Here is a 23,371-nt window from a genome sequence, read left to right as displayed (position 1 = left end):
GGGCGTCCAGGACAGCCAGCTGCAAGGTCAGGGTCAGGGCCTGGCCCGGCTCTGCCAGCTGGGCTTCCTCTGTAAGGTGCGTGTGCTGGGCAGGCCCCAGGGCGGGGCTGGTCCGCTGGCCCCCAAGTCCCAGGCCTGGCCCCAGCTGGCCGCGCGCTCTCCTCCAGGGAAAGTCCACGGAAAAGAGAGAAAGCAAGCCCGAGTCCTGGACAGCAACACGAAAGCTCTGTAATTCAGGTTCGGCTGCGAGGGGGCGAGTCCGTCCTGCATGGCAGGTGCGGGCAGGCGGCGCGGTCACTGTGTCTTGGCCTTCACCAGCAGCCTCTGCACCGTCTTGTAGAGGAGGTCGAAGTGCTAGGGGCGGCGGGGCAGCAGGGTGAGGCCAGCAGAGCCCGAGGGAGGCCGGGGCGCAGCAGGCGCCAGCCGTCATGGCCTGGGCAGGTCACTGCAGGCGCCAGACTCCAGGCTGGGCAGGTCGACCCTGCGTCCCCACAGGCCCTGCCAATCTGCTCACCTGGACTGCCGTGTAGGCCATTCCGAGGTAGGCGCCGATGCAGACGGCCAGGAGCAGGTCGAAGATGGCCGGCTTGACCCTGGGGGAAGCAGGGGACCGTGTGGCCAGGGACCAGCGGGGTGGGTTGGTGCCAGCGTGGCTGCCTCGGCTGCCATGGCGGCCACTCACCTGTAGGCGTTCATCACCTGCTTCAGCTGGTCGTAGAAGACGAACTCAGGGTCCCTGGGGAGACAGCGGCCACTCAGCGCCCACCCGACACTGGCCGGGCCGCGCGTCCCCACAGCTCCTCCTGGGACCAGCCAGAGCTCGGGCCGTGCCCTGGGGAGGCGGCCTTGAGGGCGCCCAGCTGGTCAACCACGGAGCTGGTTGAGAGGCCCCTGGCCTGCTCAGCGCCCGCCCTGCCCATCTGCCCGGGCACGGCGAGGGGCTCCCGGGTGGAGGGCTGGCGCGCCGGCTCCAGAGGGTGCGGGTGGGCCTGGGCCGACCACGGCTCCCTGCGGCTACTTATCCTCCGCCCGCCGGCTGCGCACCGCCTGTCGGCCTTGGCGTGGTGCTGCCGCACGTCCTTCAGGTACCGGCTCAGGAAGTGCTCCAGCGTGCTGAGGAAGGTGCCGCCCTTGTCCAGCAGCTGCGCCGCCCGCGGCTGGTTGGTGAGCCAGTCCATCACCGAGTCCAGCTGCTCCTGCTGGACCTGCTGCGGGACGCGCCGAGTCATGGCGGCTCCCGCCCGCCTGCCCGCCGCTGCCCGGCCGCCCGCCCTTACCATCTGCTCGGTGAACACGGGCATGTCCGGGGGCGTGCCCTGCGGAGAGAGGAGGCGGCCTGAGCCCAGCGGCGGGGGACGCAGGGGACACGTGGGACGCGGGGGACGCGGGGCAGGGCCCACCTTCTCAGTCAGGTTGTAGATGACCCGCGTCAGGGCCTCCGCGATGATCCGCGTGTTGCGTGTCAGGGTCTTCGAGTCCACCCGGGACCTGCGGGGAGGCGCCAGCTGCTTGCTCGGGGTCGGGGGCGGCCGGAGCCCTGCTCGGTGGCACAGCCGAGGCCGCGGACGCCCAAGTGCCGCCCACCCAGCCCAGGCCTTCTGCCTCAGACTCGAGCCCTCCGCGGGGGCGGGCAGTGTCCACCTCGTGGTGTCCCTCTACCGGGAACGAGGCTTTGCAGAGACACAGTGGGGATGAGGCCGCCTGGCCTGGGTGGGCCCGGGCCCAGGACTGGCGTCCCCATGAGAAGGCTGGACGGCCTCACGTCAATGGATGCACAAGCCGCAGGGCCACCAACTAAGGCCCTGGAGCCCAGGTGCGAGAGGCCCTCCCTGCGGCCCGAGGACAGCCCACAGGACCGCACAGCCCCGCCGCGCCCCCTTCTGCGGCCAGGCAGAGCGCCTGCCCGGCACTAGGCCCTCCAGGGGCCACAGAGGTCCAGGGAGCCTGGTCTGGGTCGCAGGGGCAGGCAGTGACGGACAGTGGGCCAGGGCAGCGGCCTGGACCCCAGCCCCGCCCACCAGCCTCGCCCGCTCTCCTGGGGCCCCAGGACGGGGTCCCGCCCCCCCTACAGCCCCAGTGGGCCCCAGTCCTGCCACCCGCCCCCCCACCCTGCCAGGGACGCACTGGGTGGCGCCAGGCCCGGGCCTCACCGCACGTCCATGATGCTGCTGCGCTGCCCGTGGCGGTGGCTCTCCAGGTGGGACAGGGTGAAGGCGGGCAGCCGGCGGATGGCGAAGCGCTCATGCTCCCAGGCCAGCAGCTCGTCGGCCAGGTTGACCTTCTTGTGCACCATGGAGAACCGCACCTCGGGGAACTGGTGGGCGGCCACCTGCGCCCCAGCGTGGTCAGGCGGCCTGCCGGGCCAGCCCCGAGGCACAAAGCTGGCCACCCTGGGCGGCGCGGTGCCCGGCGCAGGCCGCACAGACAGCCCAGCCCAGGCGCGGGGGCCCGCGGAGCAGCGCACCCACCGTTTCCAGCTCCCGCAGGAAGGCGTGCTGCAGGGTCCCCTCCCGGGGCGGCCGGGACACGTGCAGGTGCAGGCTGCTGCCCCGGCCCACGGTGTCCAGGCACAGGACGAAGGCCACGTTGTCCTGCAGCAGGCTGGAGTCTGTGGGGCCGAGGTTTTGGGTGGCAGCGGCCAACACGGGGCTCGGCCCCGTCCGCCCCCGAGTGCAGCTCCCGCCCGCCGGGCCGCTGACCTGTGTGGTCCAGGTTGTCCTCCAGCCAGCGCTTGGTCCCCTGGTAGTTAAACTTGCCGCCTCCGGAAGCAAAGAACAGGAGGTTGTACCTGGGGGCAAGCCTCCGCTGTGACAGCCAGCCCGGCCCGAGGAGGCCGGGCACCGCAGCCGACCTCCCCAGTGGCACAGCCTGGAGGCCAGCTGCGCCTCCGCTTGCCAGGGCCACCCTGCGTTTCCAAGGCAGCCAGCTGTGGTGACAGGCCCCTGGAACTCGGCCTGCCTGGAGGCCACCCAGGGAGGCCCCTCCACGTCCCAGCCCCACCGTCCCTCCCACTCACTGCACTGAGGCAAACTGTCCCGAGTTCACGCCCGCTGGGAACTCGAGGGTAAAGGTGGCCGTCCTCGGGAACAGGGCTGGGGGCAGTGCTATCGGTTAGGAGGTGGCGCAGAGGAGCCGGGCCTGGGTGAAGGAGGCAGCGGCTCAGGGTGGCCCTGGTCCACGGAACGGGCAGAGGCTGCCGGGCCAGGACTGCCCTGCCTGCCCCGGGTTTCGGAAGGACACCGGCGGTCACTGCGGGGCACGGGGCATGCTGGTGTGAAGGGTCTCCGGGCGTCCCCTGCCCAGGCGGCACTCACGCGGCGTGGGTGCGCTTGTAGGTGTAGAGCCTGGAGAAGAGGCGCGCCAGCTCCAGCAGCACAGAGACGCCACTCCCGTTGGAGTCCGCACCCAGCGACAGCCACTGCGGGGGGACAGCAGGTTGCCCGCTGGCCGGCCGCGCCCCAGCAGCCCACGGTGGACCAGCCCTGGTGGGACAGCCCCACTCAGCCCGACGGGCCGCACCCCACACCCCCAGACTCCACGAGGGCAGCGTCCGGGCCACCGCCTGGCCTCCACCCTGGTGCCCAGCTGTGGGGCATCCTCCAAACCCCTGCCCCTGCCTGCGCTCGTCTGTCCATCCTAGCACGGGGTCACCAACGATGAGAACTGGCTCTCGAGGACAGGAGAGCACTGGGACCCCTGAGGGACCACCGAGGGCAGGGCGGTGGCCTTAGGCTCCCTGGTCCAACACTGGACAGCGAAAACCAGTCAGGGCCTCGCACTGCGATGCCTGGACAGCGAGTCCAGAGCCAAGGTGGACCCAGGGCACAGGGCTGGGGATGGGACGGGGACTGCTCATGGGGACGGCTTCCTTCTGGGGTGACAGAATGTCTTGGAACTAAAGGGACTGGCCGCACAGTCCTGGGTGTGCTGAATACTGAATGCCATGCTTTTGTACCAAACGACAGCTTCTCGGCCACGCCCTCATCCCAGCAGCTGGAGGCTGAGGCAGGAGGCAAGTTCAAGGCCAGCCTCAGCGCTCAGAGGTCAAGCTCAGACCTCGTGGGGCAGAGCGATGGGGCCCTCCCACTGCCCGTGGCAGGAGCGCGGGGGGCGAGGACAGCTGGACCCGCCCTGCGCTGGGCCAGGGTGGTGGGTACTCACAGGGGCCACCCCGAAGGCGTCGTAGTGGGCCACGATGACAATGGTGGGCAGGTCCTCTCCGCCCAGCCCCGTCAGCCGGCCCTGCAGGGAGACAGCTCTGAGCCCCCATCGGCCCCCTGCAACATGGGGCCAGCGGCTGGACCCTGCACACCTGCCCGGGGCTGTCCCGGCCCCCAGCCCCTTGGGAGCCCAGGACGCCCTGGGGACGTGGCAGAGGCGGGACCTGGGGCTCCACCTGCCGCGGGGCCGCCCAGGAGGCAAAGCAGGAGCACACTGCCCACGGCCAGTCTGCCGGGCCTCGCCCTCCCTGCTGTCCGGCCTGGGCCGGGTCTGCGGAGCCCGGGTCCAGCTGGCGACACCGCTCGAGGCGGCTTTCCCGGGAACTTGGGGCCACCCTGCGAGGCTGGGTCCAGCTCCAGGCAGCAGACGCTCTGGATGAAGCCACGTGCGGGGCTCGCCAGATCCAGCGGCCTCCGCGGCCCTCTGGAGCTGGACCGCAGGGACACGGGGCCGGTGGGGGGCCCCTTCCCTCGTTCCCCCGCCCCGGGCGACTCCCGTCTGCCTCCTGCAGCAGCGGCGGCCACACAGGTGCTGAGGCCCCGTCCAGATGGTGGAGGCCACTGGTGACCAGGCCTCCCTGCCTCCTGCCACAGTGAGCGCTGCTGCCTGGCAGAGCCCGGGAGCCTTCACCCCAGGGAGAATCGGGCCCAGGAGTGGGCCCGACAGTGACCCCGGGAGAGCTGCCTGGTCCCTGGTGCCACAGACTGATCCACGCAGTCGACAGGAGGGTCAAGAGTGGACAGTCAGAGCCCACAGCTTCTGGTCCCCTCCTTCCCTGTGAGAGACAGAAGCTTCCAGAACTGAGAGCAGGTGGCCGCACTGGCAGGTCAAAACCCCGATGGCGAGAGGGCTCGGTGCTGCTGCCGGGGCCAGACCACAGCTCAGCGGGGCCTCCTGCCCAGCTCCCGCCCACCGAGCCTGGCAGCTGCACCCTCACAGCCCCCGTCGGCCTCCGCTGGCCACAGGCTTCTTGGCCGGGATGCCTGACAAAAGCAGAACCACCCCAGCTCCCTGCCCTGCGGACGGTACCCCATCGGGCAGGGCCTCCAGCCACTGGGCTGGACCCGTCACTTCCCTACCCCCACGCCAGAATGGCGCTTCTGGAGGGAGGAACAGTATGTCACTCAGCACTGCCTCCTGTACACAGCAGGGACTCAATAGGACCCTTCCTAGGAAAGGGGAGAGCCAGTGCAAAGGCCCTGGGGTACATAGCTGGTGGAAGCAATGGAGGACAGGAGGGAGACTGGGGGCTGGCAGGGGTCAGCATTCCAGAGCAGGCTCCTGGCCATAGCAGAGGCTGCATGAGGGCCTTGTTGGGCCACCTAAGGGCTTCGGCCACTAGGGGCCCCACTCAAGTGGGTGCCAGGGCAAGGCAGAGGCAGCAGGTGGGCAGGGGTGAGCTTGGGAGCTGGGAGAGCCTGGGCACCCACCTCCACGCTGGTGATGAGCCAGTCGCTCACGGCCTTGCTCTGAACCCCGCTGGTGACCATCTGGAAGCCGTTGGCAGTGGCTGTGTGGAGCAGCACTAGGGAGGGCAGAGGGACGGGTCACGTGGGCGGGGGGCTGTCCTCTGCCGTCCAGGGCCGGCTTGCTCCACCCTGCCGCACACAGGGACTGGTGCCCTCGCCAGCTCCTTGGCCCTGGCCAATCACGTCCCTGCTCCTGGGGTCTCGGGCTCGCTGGCCAAGGAGCTGGCGTCCAGAAGTGCGAGGCCCTGGCTCCGTCCCCACCAGAGTGGAGACCCTCACCGTGGGACGTGGGCCTGCAGGACGGCACCCGGGCAGCTGGGGCCCCAGGAGCTGGCCGTGATGTTTGTGCGACTACGTGGAGGCCCCGCGTGCTCGGGCTCAGGCCTTCAGCTGTGGTTGGCAGCGTGGCCTCATGTCCAGCTTCCTCCACTGACCCGCCACGGCACACCCCTGGGCCCAAAGCCATGCCACGCGACTGGGCAGCTGGGCAGGAGTCACCAGGAGACTCTCCCTCCCGCCCAGGGCCAGGCCTTCTACCGGGGCCGGGGACACACCGGCTCCACAGGCACATGGCCATCAATGGCTGCTGCTGTGGCCGGGAAAACCCCGCCCATGAAAGCAGGCGCCCGTGGCCAGGTCTGGACCTGAACATGGAGGGACCTCGTCCGCGGCCCCACACGGCCCCACACGGCCCCACACGGCCCCTGCAGCGCTCCCCAGGGGCTGGTCCAAGTCCAGCTGCGTCCACGGCCCACCGGCCCTGCGCCCTGGTCCTGCAGGGCCCGCATGCCGGGCAGCTGTGCCAGGCGGCCTTTGCTTTCCATCTGAGACAGGGTCTCACCAGGTGGCCCTGCTGGGCCTGGACCCTGCCAACCTCCTGCCTCAGGCCCGGGCGGCTGGGGACAGGTGCGGCCACCATGCTGCTGCCCAGCCCCTCCACCAGCCCGGGGTCGGCGTCCTCCTCTCGCACCTGCCGCTTCACAGGCAGACGCCCGGCAGTCCTCCCGCCCCAGCGCCACCCTGGGGACGCTGCTGTCCCCAACGCGACCTCCTCAAGGTGAGGACGCAGTCGTCAGGTCGCGGAGGCTCCTGGGGCGCAGGACCCGGGGGGGCTGCCATGCGCTGGCTGAGCCGCGGGCGGGGGCACCCGGCCTGGCCTCTGCGGGGACACCTCCGCGCCGCGTGCAGCCCGGGGCCCACGTCACCTTCGGCCGCAGAGGCGGAGCCCTGGGAGGCAGAGGCGGCCTGGGTCTGCTCGTAGATGGACAGCAGGGCCTCGTCCTCCACGGCGAAGTACACGGGCACGATGGTCTCCATGGCCAGCATCTCAGGCTCGATCTCCACGAAGCGCTGGGGGAGGCAGCGTGCGGGGCTCTGGCCACGGCCCTGGACGGCGCTGCCCACCCTCCGCCTGTGGGGCCGCCCGCCCGCTCCCGGAAACAGGTCCTCCCCGGCCCTGACGTTCGGTGGGCAGTGTCCCTGGCCTCCGGTCACTCCAGGCCAGCACCCAGCCCCAGATGGCACCGGAGGACGCCACTCCCGGGGACGGAATCGCCAGGGAGCACCGGGGAGGAGGCCCGACGGGCACTGCCCGAGGCTCACCCGGATGACGTCCTGGGGCACGGCGGCCACGGCCCGCGGCAGGATGATGACCACGGCGCCGGCCGACTGCCGCAGGGCCTTCTGGTACTGCTCGAAGGAGAAGTCGGCCAGCCGCATGAGCACGCAGCGCCGGCTCAGCACGTCCGCGTCCACCGTGCGCGCCTCCGTGTTGAGGACCGCGTTCCGGGTGCCTGCGGGGCGGGCGCTTCAGCCTGGGCCGGCCAGGGCCAGAGAGGGGACACGTCCGCCTTGCAGCCTGGCCAGCGCTCCTCCCAAAAGGCCCTCGGCTCCACTCCCGCAGGAGAAGGCGGAAGGCAATGGTCACCCAGGGAGTGGCCAGGCGCAGTGGAACCAGCTCTCGGGGACAGCAGGGTCAGACTGGCCCCGGGGCACTCTGGGCCCGGGTTCTACCCTGCATGGCACAAGAGGACAGAGGCCCTGGTGGCCTTGTGACAAGCTCTCCGCAGAGCCTGGGTCTGGGGCACAGGGCCCACCAGGCCACACTGCAGTGTGTCCCAGGGAAGGGCAGGGGCAGCCGGGACCACCTGGCGTCCACTCAGAGGGGCCTTGAGGGGTTGTCATATCACCGGTGCCCGAGAGGGGGCCAGGGCCTGTCAAGTCCCCTGCGATCCAGGCGCTGGCCGCCAGCAGCGCTGCTGGGACTCGAGCCCCAGGACCCAGCCCCACGCCAGGCCCCGCCCCACGGGCTGTCCTGCAAGGGACCCCCAGGCTGCATCCCCAGACGCCCCCTGCTCCCCGCGGGCGGCCCCTCCCCTGCCGCTGCCCTCCGCGCCCTCCCCGGCCCTGGCTCCTGGGGCCAGTCCTCTCCTCTAACTGCTCGGGCCCAGGGCAGGGGACGGCTAGCAGCTGTGTCCCCCTTGCCGACCCCCAATAAGCACTGGGCAGTGAGCGAGCAAAGCCAGAGCACCAGGGCTCCACCCTCCAGGTCAGGACACAGCCGCGACGGCCACACGTCCCCAGACGTCACCCCAGGTGAGGCCCCTGCTCTGCCCTTAAATGCCATCCCCACCCCTCCTGAGGGCCCGTGCCACCCGCAGACACAGAACGGGAGCCCTGAGCTCCTGCTGGGTGCGCCGCACAGCCAGCTCTTCAGTGCCACCAAGCCCCCGTGAAGAGGCCAGCGTTGCTCAGACGTGGGTCCCCAACACAGCAGACCCAGAGCACACCGCCCCCGGGCGCAGCCAGGGTTGGCAGCAACAGAGGTGCCAGCCTGGCACAGAGGTGTTCTCCCTGCCACGCAGGAGCCCCCAGATGGCTGCAGGTCTGGGCACCTGTTTCCTGGCTCCCCTGGGTTTGCTTCAGGATCCAGCCCACGGCTGCCCTCTAAGGCCAGTGAAGGGACACCCACTCCACCTCACGCACCCGCCAGGTGGCGTCCCCCAAGATGCACCGACCCCCAGGCCCTGGGGGGGCACAGTCCACAGCAGGGTGCCAGGGACAGGTGAGCTCAGCAGGGGCGGCAGGCCAGGGCCCCAGGCAGCATGCAGCCCCCGATGGCACAGGGTCGCTGACACGGGCTGCCCCAAAGGTCAAAGGCCAAGGCAAGGGGCCACGGTCTCAGACACCCCAAACGCTGCAGGCCAACCAACAGCAGGCAGAGTGAGCAAGTGACCCCAGCAGGAAGGCGCCCGGCACAGCGGCCAGGGCAGCACCCTCCAGACAGTCTCCGCAGGAGCCCGGGAGAGGTGGGCAGGCGGAGGGTCCTTCCAGCAGAGCGACTGCCAGGACAGCCAAGGGCTGGGCTGCAGAACCCAGAGGGGACCCGCGGAGGCTCCAGGACACGGCCCTCCAACCTGGCAGACCGCCCAGGTCCCTGCCAGGACCGGACCACACAGGACAGCAGGCCCTGCACCACGGGCCAAGAGCACCTGTCCCCGCCGCCCAGCTCAGCGCGCATCCCCCGCGCAGCAGCAGGACTCCGGCAGGCCAGGTCATCCCTGTGCACAGGCCCAGGAGCCAGGCCCGTGGGCATCACAGGGGCCACCTGCCCAGATCCCTGGCTCTGCGTGGAGGTGGCAGGGGTGCAAGCAAGGAGCCACGCCCCAGGGACTCAGTGCCACCTGTCCCGCCCACATCCGGGCCCTGCAGTGCCCTGCCTGCCTTTCCCAACAGAGGCCAAAGGAAGTTGGGCAAGGAGCGTGGCCGGCTGGGGCTGGGCAGGGCTGCAGACATGGGACCGCTTGGGAGAGCGCCTGGAGCCTGGAGGCCGTCAGGGCCGGCCCCGTCCTGCCCCGCTCGCCCTGCACAGGCTCCCTGGGTGCCAGGCCTCCCTTGCTGAGGGTCGAAGCCCAAGCACAGGGAACCTGAGAGTGGGACCTGGAGCCCGGGGCCGCGGCCGGGAAGCACCAGGGCAGAACCGGGGCCAGCTGCCAGGCCCTGCGAGCGGCAGTCTTTCTGGGCTGCCCGGGGACGGCCGTACCCATGCGGGGCGGCAGCTCCTGGTGTCTCGTCGAGGAGCAACAGAAACGGGTCCAGGCAGGAGGGCACGCTGGGGAGGTTCCAGCACAGGACAAAGGACCAGAGCGGGAGAAGGCGGGAAGCGAGCGCAGGAAGGGAGGAAGCGGGCGGAGGCCGAGCAGACGGCCTGTGAACTCGGCCCGGGTTTCGGGGCAGGTCTGTAGGGAGTGGGGGGTCACTTCAGGCACCTGCCGGGGCAGCTCAGCTGAGGACAGGTGACAGGTGGGGTGCACAGGGAGGGCAGACGGGGACGAGCCAGGCAGGGTGACCACAGGACCTGGGGAGGCAGGATGGGGCGTCCTGGACTATGGACTCTTCTGGAAAAACCTCCTGAGCTGCAGGGCTGTGCTGCCCAGTTTGGTAGCTGCTGGCCACATGTGCCTGCTTGAGTTTGTTACAATTAAATGACACTAAACACCATGTCCCTCGGCCAGATGGACAGGAGACAGAACGTGGTCACGTGACACAGTCCTACTGCCTGGCACCTTTAGAGACCACAGCTGGTAAGAAAGTACTCACTCTAACCCAGGGGCCTCTTCAGCAGCGTAAGTGATGGGGCTGGACAGCCCCACGGAGGTAGAGGGGTCCTGAGCACTGAGGGTGCTGAGCAGTGTCCCAAGCCTCCACCAGTCCAGACCAGGGCCCTCAGGCATGACCACATGTCCCCAGGAGTGGCCCAGGGTCTCCTGGGCTGGCAAACCACCACTCTACAAAGAAACGAGGCAATTCTGGGGCAAAAAGGAACCCAGGGGCCATGTGAATCCACCTCCAGAGAGCACGGCTCCCAAGGCTTGGCTGAGGCTGGGGCCTCTGGCCCAAGCTGGGCCTAAACAGCCCCCCCAGACCGCCCTGAGTGTGCACAGGGGACCCTGAGGGGAAGTCAAGATCAAGTCTCCAGGGTGCCACGAGGTCAGGTGGAAGGAAGGCAACCCAGAAACCAGAAGGTTCGGGAATACTATACAGCTGGAGGCAACAGAGGGCGCTTTGAATGTGGCAGGGCACTGGGGGATGGGGCGGGGGCAAGACGGGTGAGCGGGCAGCTGAGCGGTCCAGCCAGGGGTCTGGCAGAAACCCCAGGAGACCCTGGGAAGACAAGCAAGTGGGGTTCTGGGGTGGAGGAGGTGAGGATGCTGAGCTGAGAGGGTGGACATGTGTCAAAGAAGGAACACCAGGGGGGTCCAAGGAAATCCGAAGGACAGCCAAGGAAGCAGGCACAGAGGCCGGCCTGGGTGAGGGGTGGGGTGGATCTGGCTGAACAGACCAGGGCAGTGGCGCTGGGTGCAGGGGCTGGCCGCGTTGAGGCTGGAGTGGACTGCGCTGGCCGGGACAAGTCAACGCTGCACATCCTGGGCGCACAGACCAGCCCAGAGGGGGCCTGGGAGAGCGCTGCAGTGGACCTGGTGGACAGCCGGGGCCGGCACAGATGCTGGCCTGGGCCTGGGTTAGGGCCAGTGGCCTCGGTAGACAGCGGGTCTGGGCGAGGGTCTGCAGCCTGGGCCAGGACCAGGCCGGCTCCGTGGCCAGCGGGCCTGGCGGACGGCGGTCCTGGGCCAGGGCCGGGCGGCCCGGCGGCGCACGCGGGGCGGGGCGGGGCGCGCACGCACCGTAGGGCTGGCCCTGCAGGTCGTACTGCTGCATGCGGTACACCGTGAACTCGTGCGCGGCGTCGGCGGCGGGCAGCGGCGGCGCCACGAGCAGCAGCACCGCGGGCAAGAAGACGATGAAGCCGAGCGGCAGACACGACGCCTTCAGCATGTTCTCCAGCACCTCGCCCGCTTCCTCCAGCATCCTGGCCGGCGGCGGGTACGCGCGGGGCGGCGGCGGGGACGGGACGGGCACTGGACGGCGGCCGCGGGTCCGGCGGACTCACCTCGGCATGGGCAGCCGCTGGGGTCCTGCGGGCAACGCGTCGGGCAGCCCGCGCCCGCCCCGGGGTCCTGCGTGCATCGCCACGGGCAGCCCTGCGCGCGCTGCCTCTTGGGAGCTGTAGTCCACCCGGACGCCTGGAGCCTCCTGGGACTTGTAGGCCCATTCTGAGCCTCCCAGATGAAAGCTATGGGCGATTATTTCGCTATCGCTACCGAAACTTCACAGGAATTCCAAGTTGGGCACTGCATAGGTTTGAGAAACCATTTTTAGGTAGAACTTGTTTAAACCCTGGTCTTGGTTTGGGGTGGGAGCCAGGAGCAAGGAAATAAGAGACGAGGTCAGGACATGACATTGACTCGGGAAGAAAATAGAAGAAAAAAGGAAGTACTCATTTGGCGCGCTGGTTCTTCTGGGAGTTGTGGTCCATTTGGAAAAAAAAAAAAAAAAAGCACAAAGAATCATGGGAACTGTAGTTTCTGGAGAGGGGGAAATACAATTTAAATTCCCCAAAAATTGAGCCGTGAAGCTAATGACGGCTCAGACTTTGTACGATTTGGGCATCGAAGTAGTTCCAGAATCCTGAAAACAGCGCCTGGCTCCCTGCGGTGGCCCATACTATTTGAGGATGAATGAACGGGAAAAAGGTAAAAAACCTTGATGGGCTGTCGCCTACCGGGTTGCAGTGGGTTCTGGGATTTGTAGTCTGGAGGCTAGACCACATGCTGGGGTGGATGGCAAACTTGTGTTTATCCTTACTTATATTTGAGGAATATTTATACTAACAAAAGAAAAAATTTGTAGTTTATTGGAAGTCCGGGTGTCCCTTATTGATGTTTCCCTTATCTGACAACCCCATGAATTAGTGTCTCAGAACCTGGCACCCTTAAGGAGCATCAGTAACTTATACCCCCTTGCACAGATGGGAAGACTGAGGCTGTTGATTTTATTTCTGTTCTTATTTTGCATAATTTCTTGAGCAGGATGGGAAAGATGGAAGCAACAGGAAACTGTGATTCCAAAGCTAATCCTGCTTGCTATGCTCCGAAGGACCCACAACCCTAAAATCGTGGGGCGTACCCCCTAAATCTGAGTGAGGCCGGTGACTCCGACTAAGGACAAGGTCCCGACTGCATCACCTGCCGGAGTCATCCCCTTAATGTCTGCTCATCGATTAATTGCCCCCTTCGTATAGTCGCCCAAGTTCACTGTACTCACGATGACCTTTCCCCTGCCTGTTCTTAATTCTGTACAGGAACGATTTCTTAAGAAGCTTACCTGCTCGGCCCCCTGCCTCCGGAACACGCCGTGGACGCCACCCTCCTGCTCGCCTCCTTACCCTGAGACCGCAAAGGGGAACTCGACCTGAGCGATGACCTCAAGGTTCCCTCCCCACAGCGTTCCATTCCTGAACTCGGAAAGGAGGGTCCCCCATTCGCCCCTCAGTGAAGCAGCCAGCTCTGACTCGGGCCCCAGTTCTCTCTCCCCTTTCAGAGTCTGGAATGAAGGGTCGTGGAAAATAAAAAGGGAGGGACAGTGCGCTCGGGAGGAGCGGGGGACTGGCCAGACATCGAACCTCTCCCAGAGCACCCTTCCCTAACAACAGCGGGCCCTGAACTCTGACCTTCCGCCATCGCAGATCGGCCCTAAATGGAGGCACAGCACATACTGAAACTCCGGGAGACAGTGGATCCCAGAGAAGGAACACTGGGTTCCAACCTTTCCACAGCCGCCCTCCTACCTTAAAGTGTCAGCCTACAACTAGCCCCTGATGATCACATCACTGTACCCCAGAAAACCAGAATCCCCTCTGTAACTGGCGGCCATTTTCCCATCCGGAAAATGGGTCCCAACGGCACCCGAGTCCACAAAGGAAGGAAGGCTTCTGAGTCCACCAAGGTCTGCCTCCTGGCCTCTTGTGCTTAGAGGCCAAGCGTAAAGGCAGAGCCTGGCCCTCCTCTTGATGTCCCAGGTCCCAGTGAGGTAACCGAGGCCTCCCGTGGGTCCCCTCTGAGAAGTGGCATTTGTACTGAGTGAAAGCACAGGTTCAAAGCCCAGCTGCTCCCTTTCCCAGCTGTGTGCCCTGAGACAGGTGGCTTCGGCTCTCTGGGCCTCCATCTCCTGGGCTGTTGAGTACCATGACAGCAGGCACAGCGCCCACCCACCCCCAGAGGCACGGGAGGTTTGATGAGAATCGGTGCAAGCGGCTGGGGAGCAAGGGCTGGCTGCGAGCGTCCCTCCGAGCCCGAGCGGCGGGGGACGCTGGACCTGCTTCTGACGCCCCGCGCGGCTGGCTCCACTTAACCCCTCCTGGCCCAGCGAGTCCCGGGGGGCAGACTGGCTCAGGGTGGTGAGCCGATGGACGATGAAGCCTCCAGCCGGGCACTGAGGCTCCCGCCCCGGGCCTGCTCCAGCCACGTCCATCACCACCTCGGCCCCCGCCGCCCCTTCCCCAAGCCTGGCTGCGGGCATGCCGGACACGCAGGGCCGGGTGCGCTCCGCGGAGGCTGGCCTGGCCGGCATGGGGCCCTGGGCTCCGTCCACACCCCAGACGACACAAAAGCAGCACCCGACACACACCCAGCCCAGGAGGCCACGGCTGTCTTGCTCTCCAGATGAGGAGACAGGGTGGCAGAGCTGGAGAAAGCTGCAGACCCGGGCAAGGGCTTCCCGCTGACCCCTGGCCACCCACGCACATTTCCTGGGGACAGTCTGCGCTGTCCAGGACAGCTGGCGCGGAGGCAGAGGGGAAGGAGGGTTCCGAGATCAGGGCAGGTTCCCAGAGCTCTGGGCCACACGGCCACAGCCCAGGCAACCCGCAGCGTCCAGAGAAGACGGATGTGTGACTGGGGTGCTTGGAGCCACGACGGAGGTCACGTGGGCAGCTGGGGGGCCCGAAGGAGCCCTAGGGAGGAGAAAGCAGGGGAGGCTTCCCAGAGGTGGTGATGCTAAAGCTGAGCTCAAAGGCGGGCTGATAGTGAGGACAGGGAAAGGTTGTGGGGAGGCCGCTCCGCCAGGGCCACGAGCCGCATGTGAGGTCCCTGTGGAGGGAGCAGCAGGGGCTCAGCCCGGGAAGCAGAGCCCCCGACCCCCAGGGCAGGGAGACAGGCTGGGAGCTCCGGGCTGGCCCGGGCTCCAGCTCCCCAAGGCCACCAGGACCCACCTGCCTGCCGTGGTCCCCGGGAGCACACGCCGGGGCAGGGAGCTTATCAGGCCCCGGCCAAGTGCCGGAGCTCCACCCAGCGTGACCAGCAGGACACTGCCAGCATCGCGTCCAGTGAGCTCCTCTGGGAACGGGTCATGGGCCTGTCACAGGCCAAACTGTGCCCCCGAAATCCACCCGTTCAAGCCCTGACCCCCAGGACCCCAGCAAGTGCTGTTGTTTGGAAGCAGAGCCCTGCTAGGGAATCGGCCAGGATGAGGCCCAGGGGAGCTGGGGGCCCTCGCCTGGTGATGGGCGTCCACAGACGGGCAGGGGGACGTGTGCAGACGGAGGCAGAGGTCGGGAGGCGCTTCTGCAAGCCCAGGGCACTGAGGCTGCCAGCCTCCACCAGACGCCGGGAGGGCCTGGACAGACTCCTCGGGAGCCAGCCCTGCCCACACCCGGACCTGGCCTCCCGCCCCCAGAACCGAGCAGAGGAGGGGCTTCTGTCTTCAGAGGCTGCCTGCGGCCCTGGCACAGCAAAGTGCAGAAACGGGCTCTTCAGACTTCAGTGACTTTAATGAGTTCTGCACAGCCACACACGGCTAGTGGCTACGGCGCAGGGCAGTGTGGGGACCAGCCGCCCGTCACCCCGTCCCCCGTGCTGCAGCAGAGAAACAGCTGCCAGTGCCCCGGCATCTGCAGGGCGCGTCCCAAGGCCCTCTCCTGAGCTCTGGGCTGGCCCGGAGGATGCTCCCGGGCTCGGGCCCACGTGCCAGGAAAGTGCAGTTTCCTGCCCAACACGGGGCCACCTTCCGGGGCTTCACCTGCTGCTGGTGTTAGGCACCAGCTGTGCTGCCATTTAATGTGAAGGAACTCAGCCAAGCACACGGCTGGGAAGCTCTGCTCTGCACCACCCGCAGCTGCACCCCGGGGCACGGCCCAGCCACCATCACGGACGGTCCTCTGGGTGCAGGTGCCCCGGCCAGCACCTGCCTGTCACCCTGGGTGCCCGGACGAGTTGGGTTCACAGTGGGGGAGGCCAAGGCGGCGAGAGCAGGAAGAAACGCCAGACCAAGGGACTGGGCCTCGTCCTCCCTGCTGGCCCCCAGCTGGGGGACCCCAAAAGATGCAGAGGCAGAGCTGGGGAAGGAGACTGTCCCCCAAGGGGAAGAGACCGAGGAGGTGAAGGTAAGCGTCCCCCTGCCCGCTGTCCTCGGGATGCGCGGAGGCATCGCTACACACGCGCTCGGGGAATCCACTCCTGCAGACACCCCGTCACCACCGTGCTCCCACACACGTGCGGCCCTGTCTGCACGGACCCGGCCCTGCACAGGACCAGCAGCCCGCAGCCCCCGGTCACCCACACACACGCAGGCTCCTCTGTGACGTTGGGCACATCACCACAGCCCGGCCTCGCCACCTGCAGCTCCACGGAGGCCCAGGGAGGGGTCGGGCCTCCCAGAACCCCACAGGAGCTGGGCCTGGTCCTCCGGCCGCCCGGCTGCAGGCACTCTCCGTGGTGGCCAGTGGCCTCCCTGTCCGAGGCACCAGGGGCTTCAGCAGGCCCTGGGCTCTGCAGGAGGGCCTTGCAGGGTGCGTGTCCCCACTCGGGATGTCCGTCGGCCGCAGCCTCAGAGGCTCCGCACACTGGAGATGCTGGACAGGGGCTCCCGCATCCTGAAGCTGAGCGACCGGGAGCCCCGGAAGCTGTCCCTGGGCCTCAGCGAGCTGTCAGTGGTGGACGCTCCCGAGTGGGCCTCGGCGGCCAGGGCCAGGCAGTCCCTGGGGCCTCGCAGGCCGAGCCGGAGGCACCCGCAGCAGAGGAAGGCAAGCACAGCCCGGCACACCTCGCGGCTGCGGAAGGAGTAGATGAGGGGGTTGACGGCCGAGTTGAGCACGGCCAGGGCCAGGATCCAGTCCATGCCCCGCAGGTACTCCTGGGCCCAGACGTCCGACCCGAAGGTGTCGGCCAGCAGCAGCCCGAAGAGCGGCCCCCAGCACACCACGAAGGCCACCAGGATCATGAGGACCGTCTTCAGCAGCCGGCGGGCCTTGCGGCGGGCCGGGGCGCGCAGGGCCTTCTGGCCGTTGGCCCGCACCACCCGGAAGATGGCCCCATAGAGGGCCAGGATGGCGGCCAGGATGCCGGCGAAGACCAGCACGCAGAAGAGCACGTAGTCCTTGGAGTAGAGCGGCAGCAGGCTGGAGCAGCGGCCGAAGGCGCACACGCAGTTCCAGCCCAGCAGGGGCAGCAGCCCCAGCAGCAGGGCCAGCAGCCAGCACAGGCCCATGAGGCCGCAGACGCGGCCCGTCTTGGTGGCCCCGCTCTCGGCCACCGGCCGCACCATGGTGGCGAAGCGCTCGGCCGCGGTGAAGAGCAGGCTGAAGGTGGACGCGGCCAGGGCCGCGAAGAGGAGCCCCTCGCGCAGGAACCAGTGCGCGGGGGCCAGCTGGAAGGTGCGGGGCCCCGACAGCAGCACGTTGGCCAGGTAGGCCAGGCCGGTCAGCAGGTCGCTCAGCGTGATGTTGACCAGGCAGTAGTAGACCCAGCGCCGCGAGCGCATGTGCGTGGCGATGGCCAGCAGCACCAGCAGGTTCTCCAGCGCCACCAGGCAGCCGGCCGCCACCGAGAGTCCCCGCAGGGCCCCCAGGCCGCCGTCCTCCGGCCCGCGCCCCGCCAGCCGGCCAGAGTGGTTGTAGTGCAGGACGAGGAGCCGGCTGTGCCCCCCGGCCGCCAGCTGGTGGCAGGCCTCCAGGGCCACCGGCAGGGCCCCCGTGGTGTTCATGGCCTCCCTGGGGGCAGACTGAGGCCCAGGCAGGGTGGAGCCTCCCGCCTCCCTGGCCTCGGTTTCCTGTTATTTGAAATTTCCTGTTATGCTCAAGGTACCCCCAGGGTGGGGGTGAGGCCAAGGGCAGGGAGGGGCATCCCAACGGTTGGCGGCTCTGGCTGGACTCGAGGCCTCTGGGGCGTCCTCTGCAGTACCCCCACCCTGCCCCTGCCGCCCCCGCTGGTCCTCGCACACCCTCCCTGGGAGACGCCTCTGGTCCCCAGGAGCACCCCCACCACCTCCCCCAGCTGCCTCAGTCACGCCTGCACACAGCAGGGACTTAATAAGTGTTGGTCAGTGCACACCCAGGGCGCCGACTGAGGTCGCTGACTCGCCCCATGTGGCTGCTTCAGGGCCGCGCCTGACTAGAGAGGGAAACTGAGCCAGCATCTGGAGGGAGCTCCTGAGGCGGACCCGGCACACGGGCAGCAGGGACGGGGACGCCGGTGCAGCCGGGCAGTCCCGGGCAGCACCCTTCCCGGGCTTCACTGCTGCATCTGCCGGGCCCCGTACTCACCCTGCGGCACCCCGTGGCCAGGCCCACCTATCCCCCACCCGGGCCCATGGGGTCATCAGCCTTCCTGACAGTGGTACCCTTGACCACAAGCAGGGATGGCCACACCAGCTCTGCCAGCCAGGGTCCCACCAGGGGCCAGGTGTGCCTTGAAGGGCAGGCATGCCCACAGGAGCCAAGCACCCCTGGGAGGGCAGAGGGGAGCCCGGCCCCCCAGCCCCTCCACTTACCGTCAGCGCTGGGGGTGGGTAGCCGCAGGGAAGCCGGGCAGGGCCTGGGGAGGAGCCAGCTTCTCGTCATGGGAGGTGACCAGGCGGAAAGGTGGCAGGAGGGCGTGTGGGGGTGGGGAGGCTGGGCAGGGGGTGGCGGCCAGAGGCCCAGGCAGGGCCCACACGGAGGCTGATCCGAAGTTGAGCCCCGCTGCTCCCGTCAGACCCGGGTCCTGGGCTGAGCCCTGTCTGAGCCGAGCACAGACCTGGCCCAGGGCTCAGTGCAGAGCTGAGCCCTGACCCTGGACTGAGTCCATGCCACTGAGCCCTGAGCCAGGGGCTGAGCCCCATGCTAGCTGAGCCCTGGTCCCAGGGCAGCCAGGCTGACCTGTGCCTCAAGCATGCCCGACACAGACCCCTGACCCTGGGCTGACCCCAAGCTGACCCCCAGGTCTGGCTGAGTCCCTCCCATAACTGAGCCTGGGTTCAGCTGGGCCCAGACACAGGCTGGGACAGCCATGGCGGGGAGTGCAGTGCTGTCCCTGGTCAGCGGGACCTTCAGCAGCAGAGTCCCACCTCTGGGGCAGTGCTGGCCTGCGCCAGGCCTTGTGAGATCCAGGATGACCCCTCTAGAAACGCACCCCAAGCACGGACAACACCCAGCCTCCGCAGGCCCTTCGCAGGCGCGCGATGCATGCGGGTGCCGTGGGCGGGGCGCGTGCGCTCAGCCGGGTCCTGCTGCCCCCCAGCACCCCAACACGCAAACGCACGTGGGAGAGCAGCCCCACGTGCAGACCAGGAGCGGCCGGAGCTCTGCAGCCCCGAGTGGGGTGCCAGGCCGCTGGGTGGGGGCAACCGAGTCCTCGGGTCACTCCCAGGACCCACTGTCGGGAGGAGAGAACCGGCCGGGGACGTTGAAGCAGGACTTGCTCCAGAGACAGAGGGGCAGGTCCGAGCATGGGCACCGGGCGCTGGCGCCCTGGGCTGCTGTGCTCTGGGTGGACCTCAGCGGGACCAGCGCCCCCCAAGGGGGAGAGGGAGACGAGGCGCCAGGGGAGAACCACGGCGGCCGGCAGATCCAGGGCTCCGGTGGACCCTGGCTGAGGCGGGACCTTGGTCCCAGGCTGGGCCGGTGGCTTGGAGGTCAGCACTGGCCCAGCCTGTGCACGACCTTGGGGTCCACCCCCAGCACCGCAGAGAGCAGCACAAAAGACCCGCCCCTGTCCTTCACCCACACCACCCGAGCTCTGTGCACCCAGGTCTGCGCTCCTGAGCGCCTCCCGCCCTGCCCTGGCGGGTGCAGAGCTCCTGGGACCTGCTGATGCAGGAGCGGGGACCGGGCAGCGGGACCAGGGAGGGGGACTGGGCAGCAGGACCAGGGAGGGGGACCAGGCAGCCGGGACCAGGGAGGGGGACCAGGGAGGGGGACCGGGCAGCAGGACCAGGGAGGGGGACCAGGCAGCCGGGACCAGGGAGGGGGACCAGGGAGGGGGACTGGGCAGCAGGACCAGGGAGGGGGACCAGGGAGGGGGACCGGGCAGCGGGACCAGGGAGGGGGACCAGGGAGGGGGACCAGGGAACTGGACCAGGGAGGGGGACCAGGGAGGGGGACCAGGGAACTGGACCAGGGAGGGGGACCAGGGAGGGGGACCAGGGAACTGGACCAGGGAGGGGGACCAGGGAGGGGGACCAGGGAACTGGACCAGGGAGGGGGACCAGGGAACTGGACCAGGGAGGGGGACCGGGCAGCGGGACCAGGGAGGGGGACCGGGCAGCTGGGACCAGGGAGGGGGACCGGGCAGCAGGACCAGGGAGGGGGACCAGGGAGGGGGACCGGGCAGCGGGACCAGGGAGGGGGACTGGGCAGCAGGACCAGGGAGGAGGACCAGGGAGGGGGACCAGGGAACTGGACCAGGGAGGGGGACCAGGGAGGGGGACCAGGGAACTGGACCAGGGAGGGGGACCAGGGAACTGGACCAGGGAGGGGGACCAGGGAACTGGACCAGGGAGGGGGACCGGGCAGCGGGACCAGGGAGGGGGACTGGGCAGCAGGACCAGGGAGGGGGACCAGGGAGGGGGACCAGGGAACTGGACCAGGGAGGGGGACCAGGGAGGGGGACCAGGGAACTGGACCAGGGAGGGGGACCAGGGAGGGGGACCAGGGAACTGGACCAGGGAGGGGGACCAGGGAACTGGACCAGGGAGGGGGACCGGGCAGCGGGACCAGGGAGGGGGACCGGGCAGCTGGGACCAGGGAGGGGGACCGGGCAGCAGGACCAGGGAGGGGGACCAGGGAGGGGGACCGGGCAGCGGGACCAGGGAGGGGGACCGGGCAGCAGGACCAGGGAGGGGGACCAGGGAGGGGGACCAGGGAACTGGACCAGGGAGGGGGACCGGGCAGCGGGACCAGGGAGGGGGACCGGGCAGCTGGGACCAGGGAGGGGGACCAGGGAGGGGGACCAGGGAACTGGACCAGGGAGGGGGACCAGGGAGGGGGACCGGGCAGCGGGACCAGGGAGGGGGACCGGGCAGCGGGACCAGGGAGGGGGACCTCTGGGACCAGGGAGCAGGACCAGGGAGGGGGACCTCTGGGGTGCCAGAGTCAGGAAGTGCCTAGGGACACGGGGGCGGGGCGCTGGGAAGGGCAGCTGTGGCCCTGGGATCTTCCCCTTGCCCAGCGTCCCTCCTAGGGACAGCCCGAGAGAACCAGAACATTCCCTGGCAGAAACGCAGAGATGTACCGGGACAGACTGGCAGCAGGCAGCTGGCACGCCCAGGGGAAGGACCCGTGTTCCTGTGGACAGGGAGGGAGCAGGACGAGGCCTGGTGCACACTGGAGGGTCCCGAGCCAGGGAAAGGGGCACCTAACACCTGCTGCAGGGGGCCGTGGACACCCAGGAGGTGCCCTGAGGCTCAGACCCAGGAGGCCGCACCCTGGAGCCGGGCTGGGAGGGCGGGGGTCAGTGTGCAAGGGACAGAGCTTTGGCTTGGGGAGAGGGACGTTCTGAGAGGGAGGGGGGCTGGCTGCTCAGCCTGTGAGCGCCCCACGCCTCTGAGCTCACGCGAAGGCAGATCCGTTGAATTTCACTAAAAAGAACGAGTGCCCGAGAGTTAGGGAGGACCGCAGCACCAGCTGGGGCATCAAGGGCCGTCACTGCATCGCGGCCAAATTCCCTGTGCCTGGCCAGGCAGGGCGCCGGGCGAGGGACACCTCTGCCCTGGGGGGACCCGTGGCGTCGGGTGAAAGCCCACGGTGGCTTCAGCTCGCTGGAGGCCTATTTATAAAACTCAAGCACAGAACATATACCTGCTCTGACGGAGAGAGAGGGAGGAGCCCCCTGGTCACCAGGCCCAGGTCAGTGTGCCCAGAAGGGCCACGACTGTCCGGCTGGACGGTGTCCACACATCTGCTGTAGAGTGTCCTCAGGGTCCACGGGCGTGGATGCTCCCTGGTGGGACATGATGCAGCCCTAGCTCCCGTGGGCCCCGGATGTCCCTAGATGAGTGGAAGTTCCTGGCACGGAGCCGTGCCCTGTGTCGTTCCGGGGATGGTGACTAGGGAAGAGCCCAGCAGGTGCACATGTCTCAGCCCTGACCTCACAGCCCAAGGGCATGGGAGAGGGACTGGGCGGCAGGCGTGCCCACTCGGGCAATGAGCTGGGCACACGGCAAACCATTTTATGTTTTGGAACTTTCAGGTAATTTTCCCCCAAATCTTTTAACCCAAGGCAGGTGGATCCCGGGACGTGGAAGCCGCGAGGTAGAGCCCAGCTGTGTCCTGGACAGGCATGGCCGCCATGCACCAGCACATGATGCCCTAGGGCAGGCTCAGCTGGATGTGGCCACAGCTGACCCGCGGCCCTGACCTCCACAGGGTGCAGGGAACGATCCTTTGCTCCCTGTGTGGGTTCAAGACACTTTGAACATGAAAGGCCGGTGGAGGCATTTGCTTTGTCACGTGGGCAGCCGCGCCCTGAGGAGAACTGGCGCCCGCTCAGGTCTCCCCCGCCAGCCCCTGAGCTCCATCTAACCTGCCCCAGGTCCAGCGAGGGGCTTCTCTACAAGATGCCTGGTATCCGTGGGACACATTAAACCCTGAGAATGTGACCTTGCGTCCTTGTGGTACGGTTCCTGAGGCAGGGTCTTCCTAACTGCCCAGACTGGCCAGGAGCTTGGGATCCTCCTGCCTCAGGCTCCTGGGTCGCTGGGAAGATGTCTGGCCACTGTGCCCAGCTGAATAGGGTCTTTGCAGATGGAATCAAGATAAGATGAGGCCTTTTGGGTTTTAGAAGAGAAACAGGCCGGGCCTGGTGGCCCGCAACTCTAATCCCAGTGACCCAGGAGGCCAAGGCAGGAGGATCCCAAGCTCCTGGCCAGTCTGGGCAGTTTAGCAAGACCCCGTCTCGAGATAAAAAATAAGAAGTGCTGGGTGGCTCGTGGTGGGGCCCTGGGCCAGTCCCTGGAGTGCGGAGGCAGTGGGGGCGGGGCCCGGTGCGAGAGCCCCACGTGGTGGCCGAGGCCCGGAGACCAGGCAGGAGAACATGGACACAGACACGGGCGGGAGGAGACCACCATGCGAAGAGGAGGCAGTGGGCACAGCCCCCAGGCCAGGCGTCATCAGGGGCTGGCAGGGCGGGAAGGGCCCTCCCTCCGCCTCCACTGGGCCTTCAGAGGGGCCACCGTGGCCCTGTCCACACGCGGTTCTGTGCTCTGGCCTCCAGCACTGAGGCAGAACCTGCTTCTGTGGCTTCGAGTCCCCGAGGCCGGCTCGGTGCCTGCTGGCCCTCTCAGAGCAGTGCGGCCACGGGAACCAGGGGGCAGCGGGCGTGTCCGCCAGGGAGGCCTGAGGCACGCCTGAGCACCAGGTGGGGTCCTGGCCGTTGTCCGGCGGCAGGAAGTGGGCTGGGGACAACTGAGGGGTCCTGCAGGAGACCGGCCCTCCCTGGGCAAGCGCGCAGGCGCCTGGGGACCAGGTCTCGGCAGCTCCAAAGCTGAGCTGGGTCTTTAAAAAAAGTGTCGGTGCGGGAAGGTGGGCCCGG

At 68.0% G+C, this 23,371-nt stretch overlaps 2 protein-coding genes across 3 annotated transcripts; both read right to left on the bottom strand.

The window, feature by feature from the left end:
- Window positions 1-203: 203 nt before the first annotated feature.
- Window positions 204-11,683, bottom strand: Ncln (nicalin). Of its 2 annotated transcripts, none has more exons than XM_047531942.1 (15): window positions 11,375-11,683; window positions 7,293-7,483; window positions 6,896-7,040; window positions 5,652-5,746; window positions 4,162-4,242; window positions 3,315-3,418; window positions 2,700-2,788; window positions 2,469-2,608; window positions 2,151-2,329; window positions 1,401-1,488; window positions 1,278-1,316; window positions 1,045-1,205; window positions 683-736; window positions 515-593; window positions 204-354 (listed from the first exon to the last, which is right to left on the bottom strand). In XM_047531942.1, exons 1-15 carry the CDS (start codon window positions 11,556-11,558, stop codon window positions 295-297), a joined length of 1,689 nt encoding a protein of 562 aa, XP_047387898.1. In that variant the 5' UTR covers window positions 11,559-11,683; the 3' UTR covers window positions 204-294. The 2 variants fall into 2 exon arrangements, with proteins under 2 accessions (XP_047387898.1, XP_047387897.1); XM_047531941.1 differs by having other exon boundaries at window positions 1,045-1,208; window positions 11,375-11,682.
- A 3,662-nt stretch (window positions 11,684-15,345) lies between these two features.
- On the bottom strand, window positions 15,346-19,689 carry S1pr4 (sphingosine-1-phosphate receptor 4). The gene has a single exon (XM_047532506.1). The coding sequence runs from the start codon at window positions 17,565-17,567 to the stop codon at window positions 16,413-16,415; it is 1,155 nt and encodes a 384-aa protein (XP_047388462.1). The 5' UTR covers window positions 17,568-19,689; the 3' UTR covers window positions 15,346-16,412.
- Between the last annotated feature and the right edge of the window lie 3,682 nt (window positions 19,690-23,371).

This window comes from Sciurus carolinensis, chromosome 17, assembly GCF_902686445.1.
Source record: "Sciurus carolinensis chromosome 17, mSciCar1.2, whole genome shotgun sequence".
Lineage (NCBI taxonomy): Eukaryota > Metazoa > Chordata > Mammalia > Rodentia > Sciuridae > Sciurus > Sciurus carolinensis.
Note: the sequence above shows the minus strand (reverse complement) of the source record. Positions and strands in the feature narration are given on the sequence as shown.

Bases quoted from the DNA above. Each gene is read 5' to 3' on its own strand.
- Ncln (XM_047531941.1), bottom strand. From the start codon at position 11,558: ATGCTGGAGGAAGCGGGCGAGGTGCTGGAGAACATGCTGAAGGCGTCG. The intron at 5,747-6,895 runs GTGACGTGGGCC...TGCCCTCCCTAG, and splicing joins CTCCGCCTCTGCGGCCGAAG to TGCTGCTCCACACAGCCACT. The intron at 1,489-2,150 runs GTGAGGCCCGGG...GCCTCCCCGCAG, and splicing joins AGCAGCATCATGGACGTGCG to GTCCCGGGTGGACTCGAAGA.
- S1pr4 (XM_047532506.1), bottom strand. From the start codon at position 17,567: ATGAACACCACGGGGGCCCTGCCGGTGGCCCTGGAGGCCTGCCACCAG.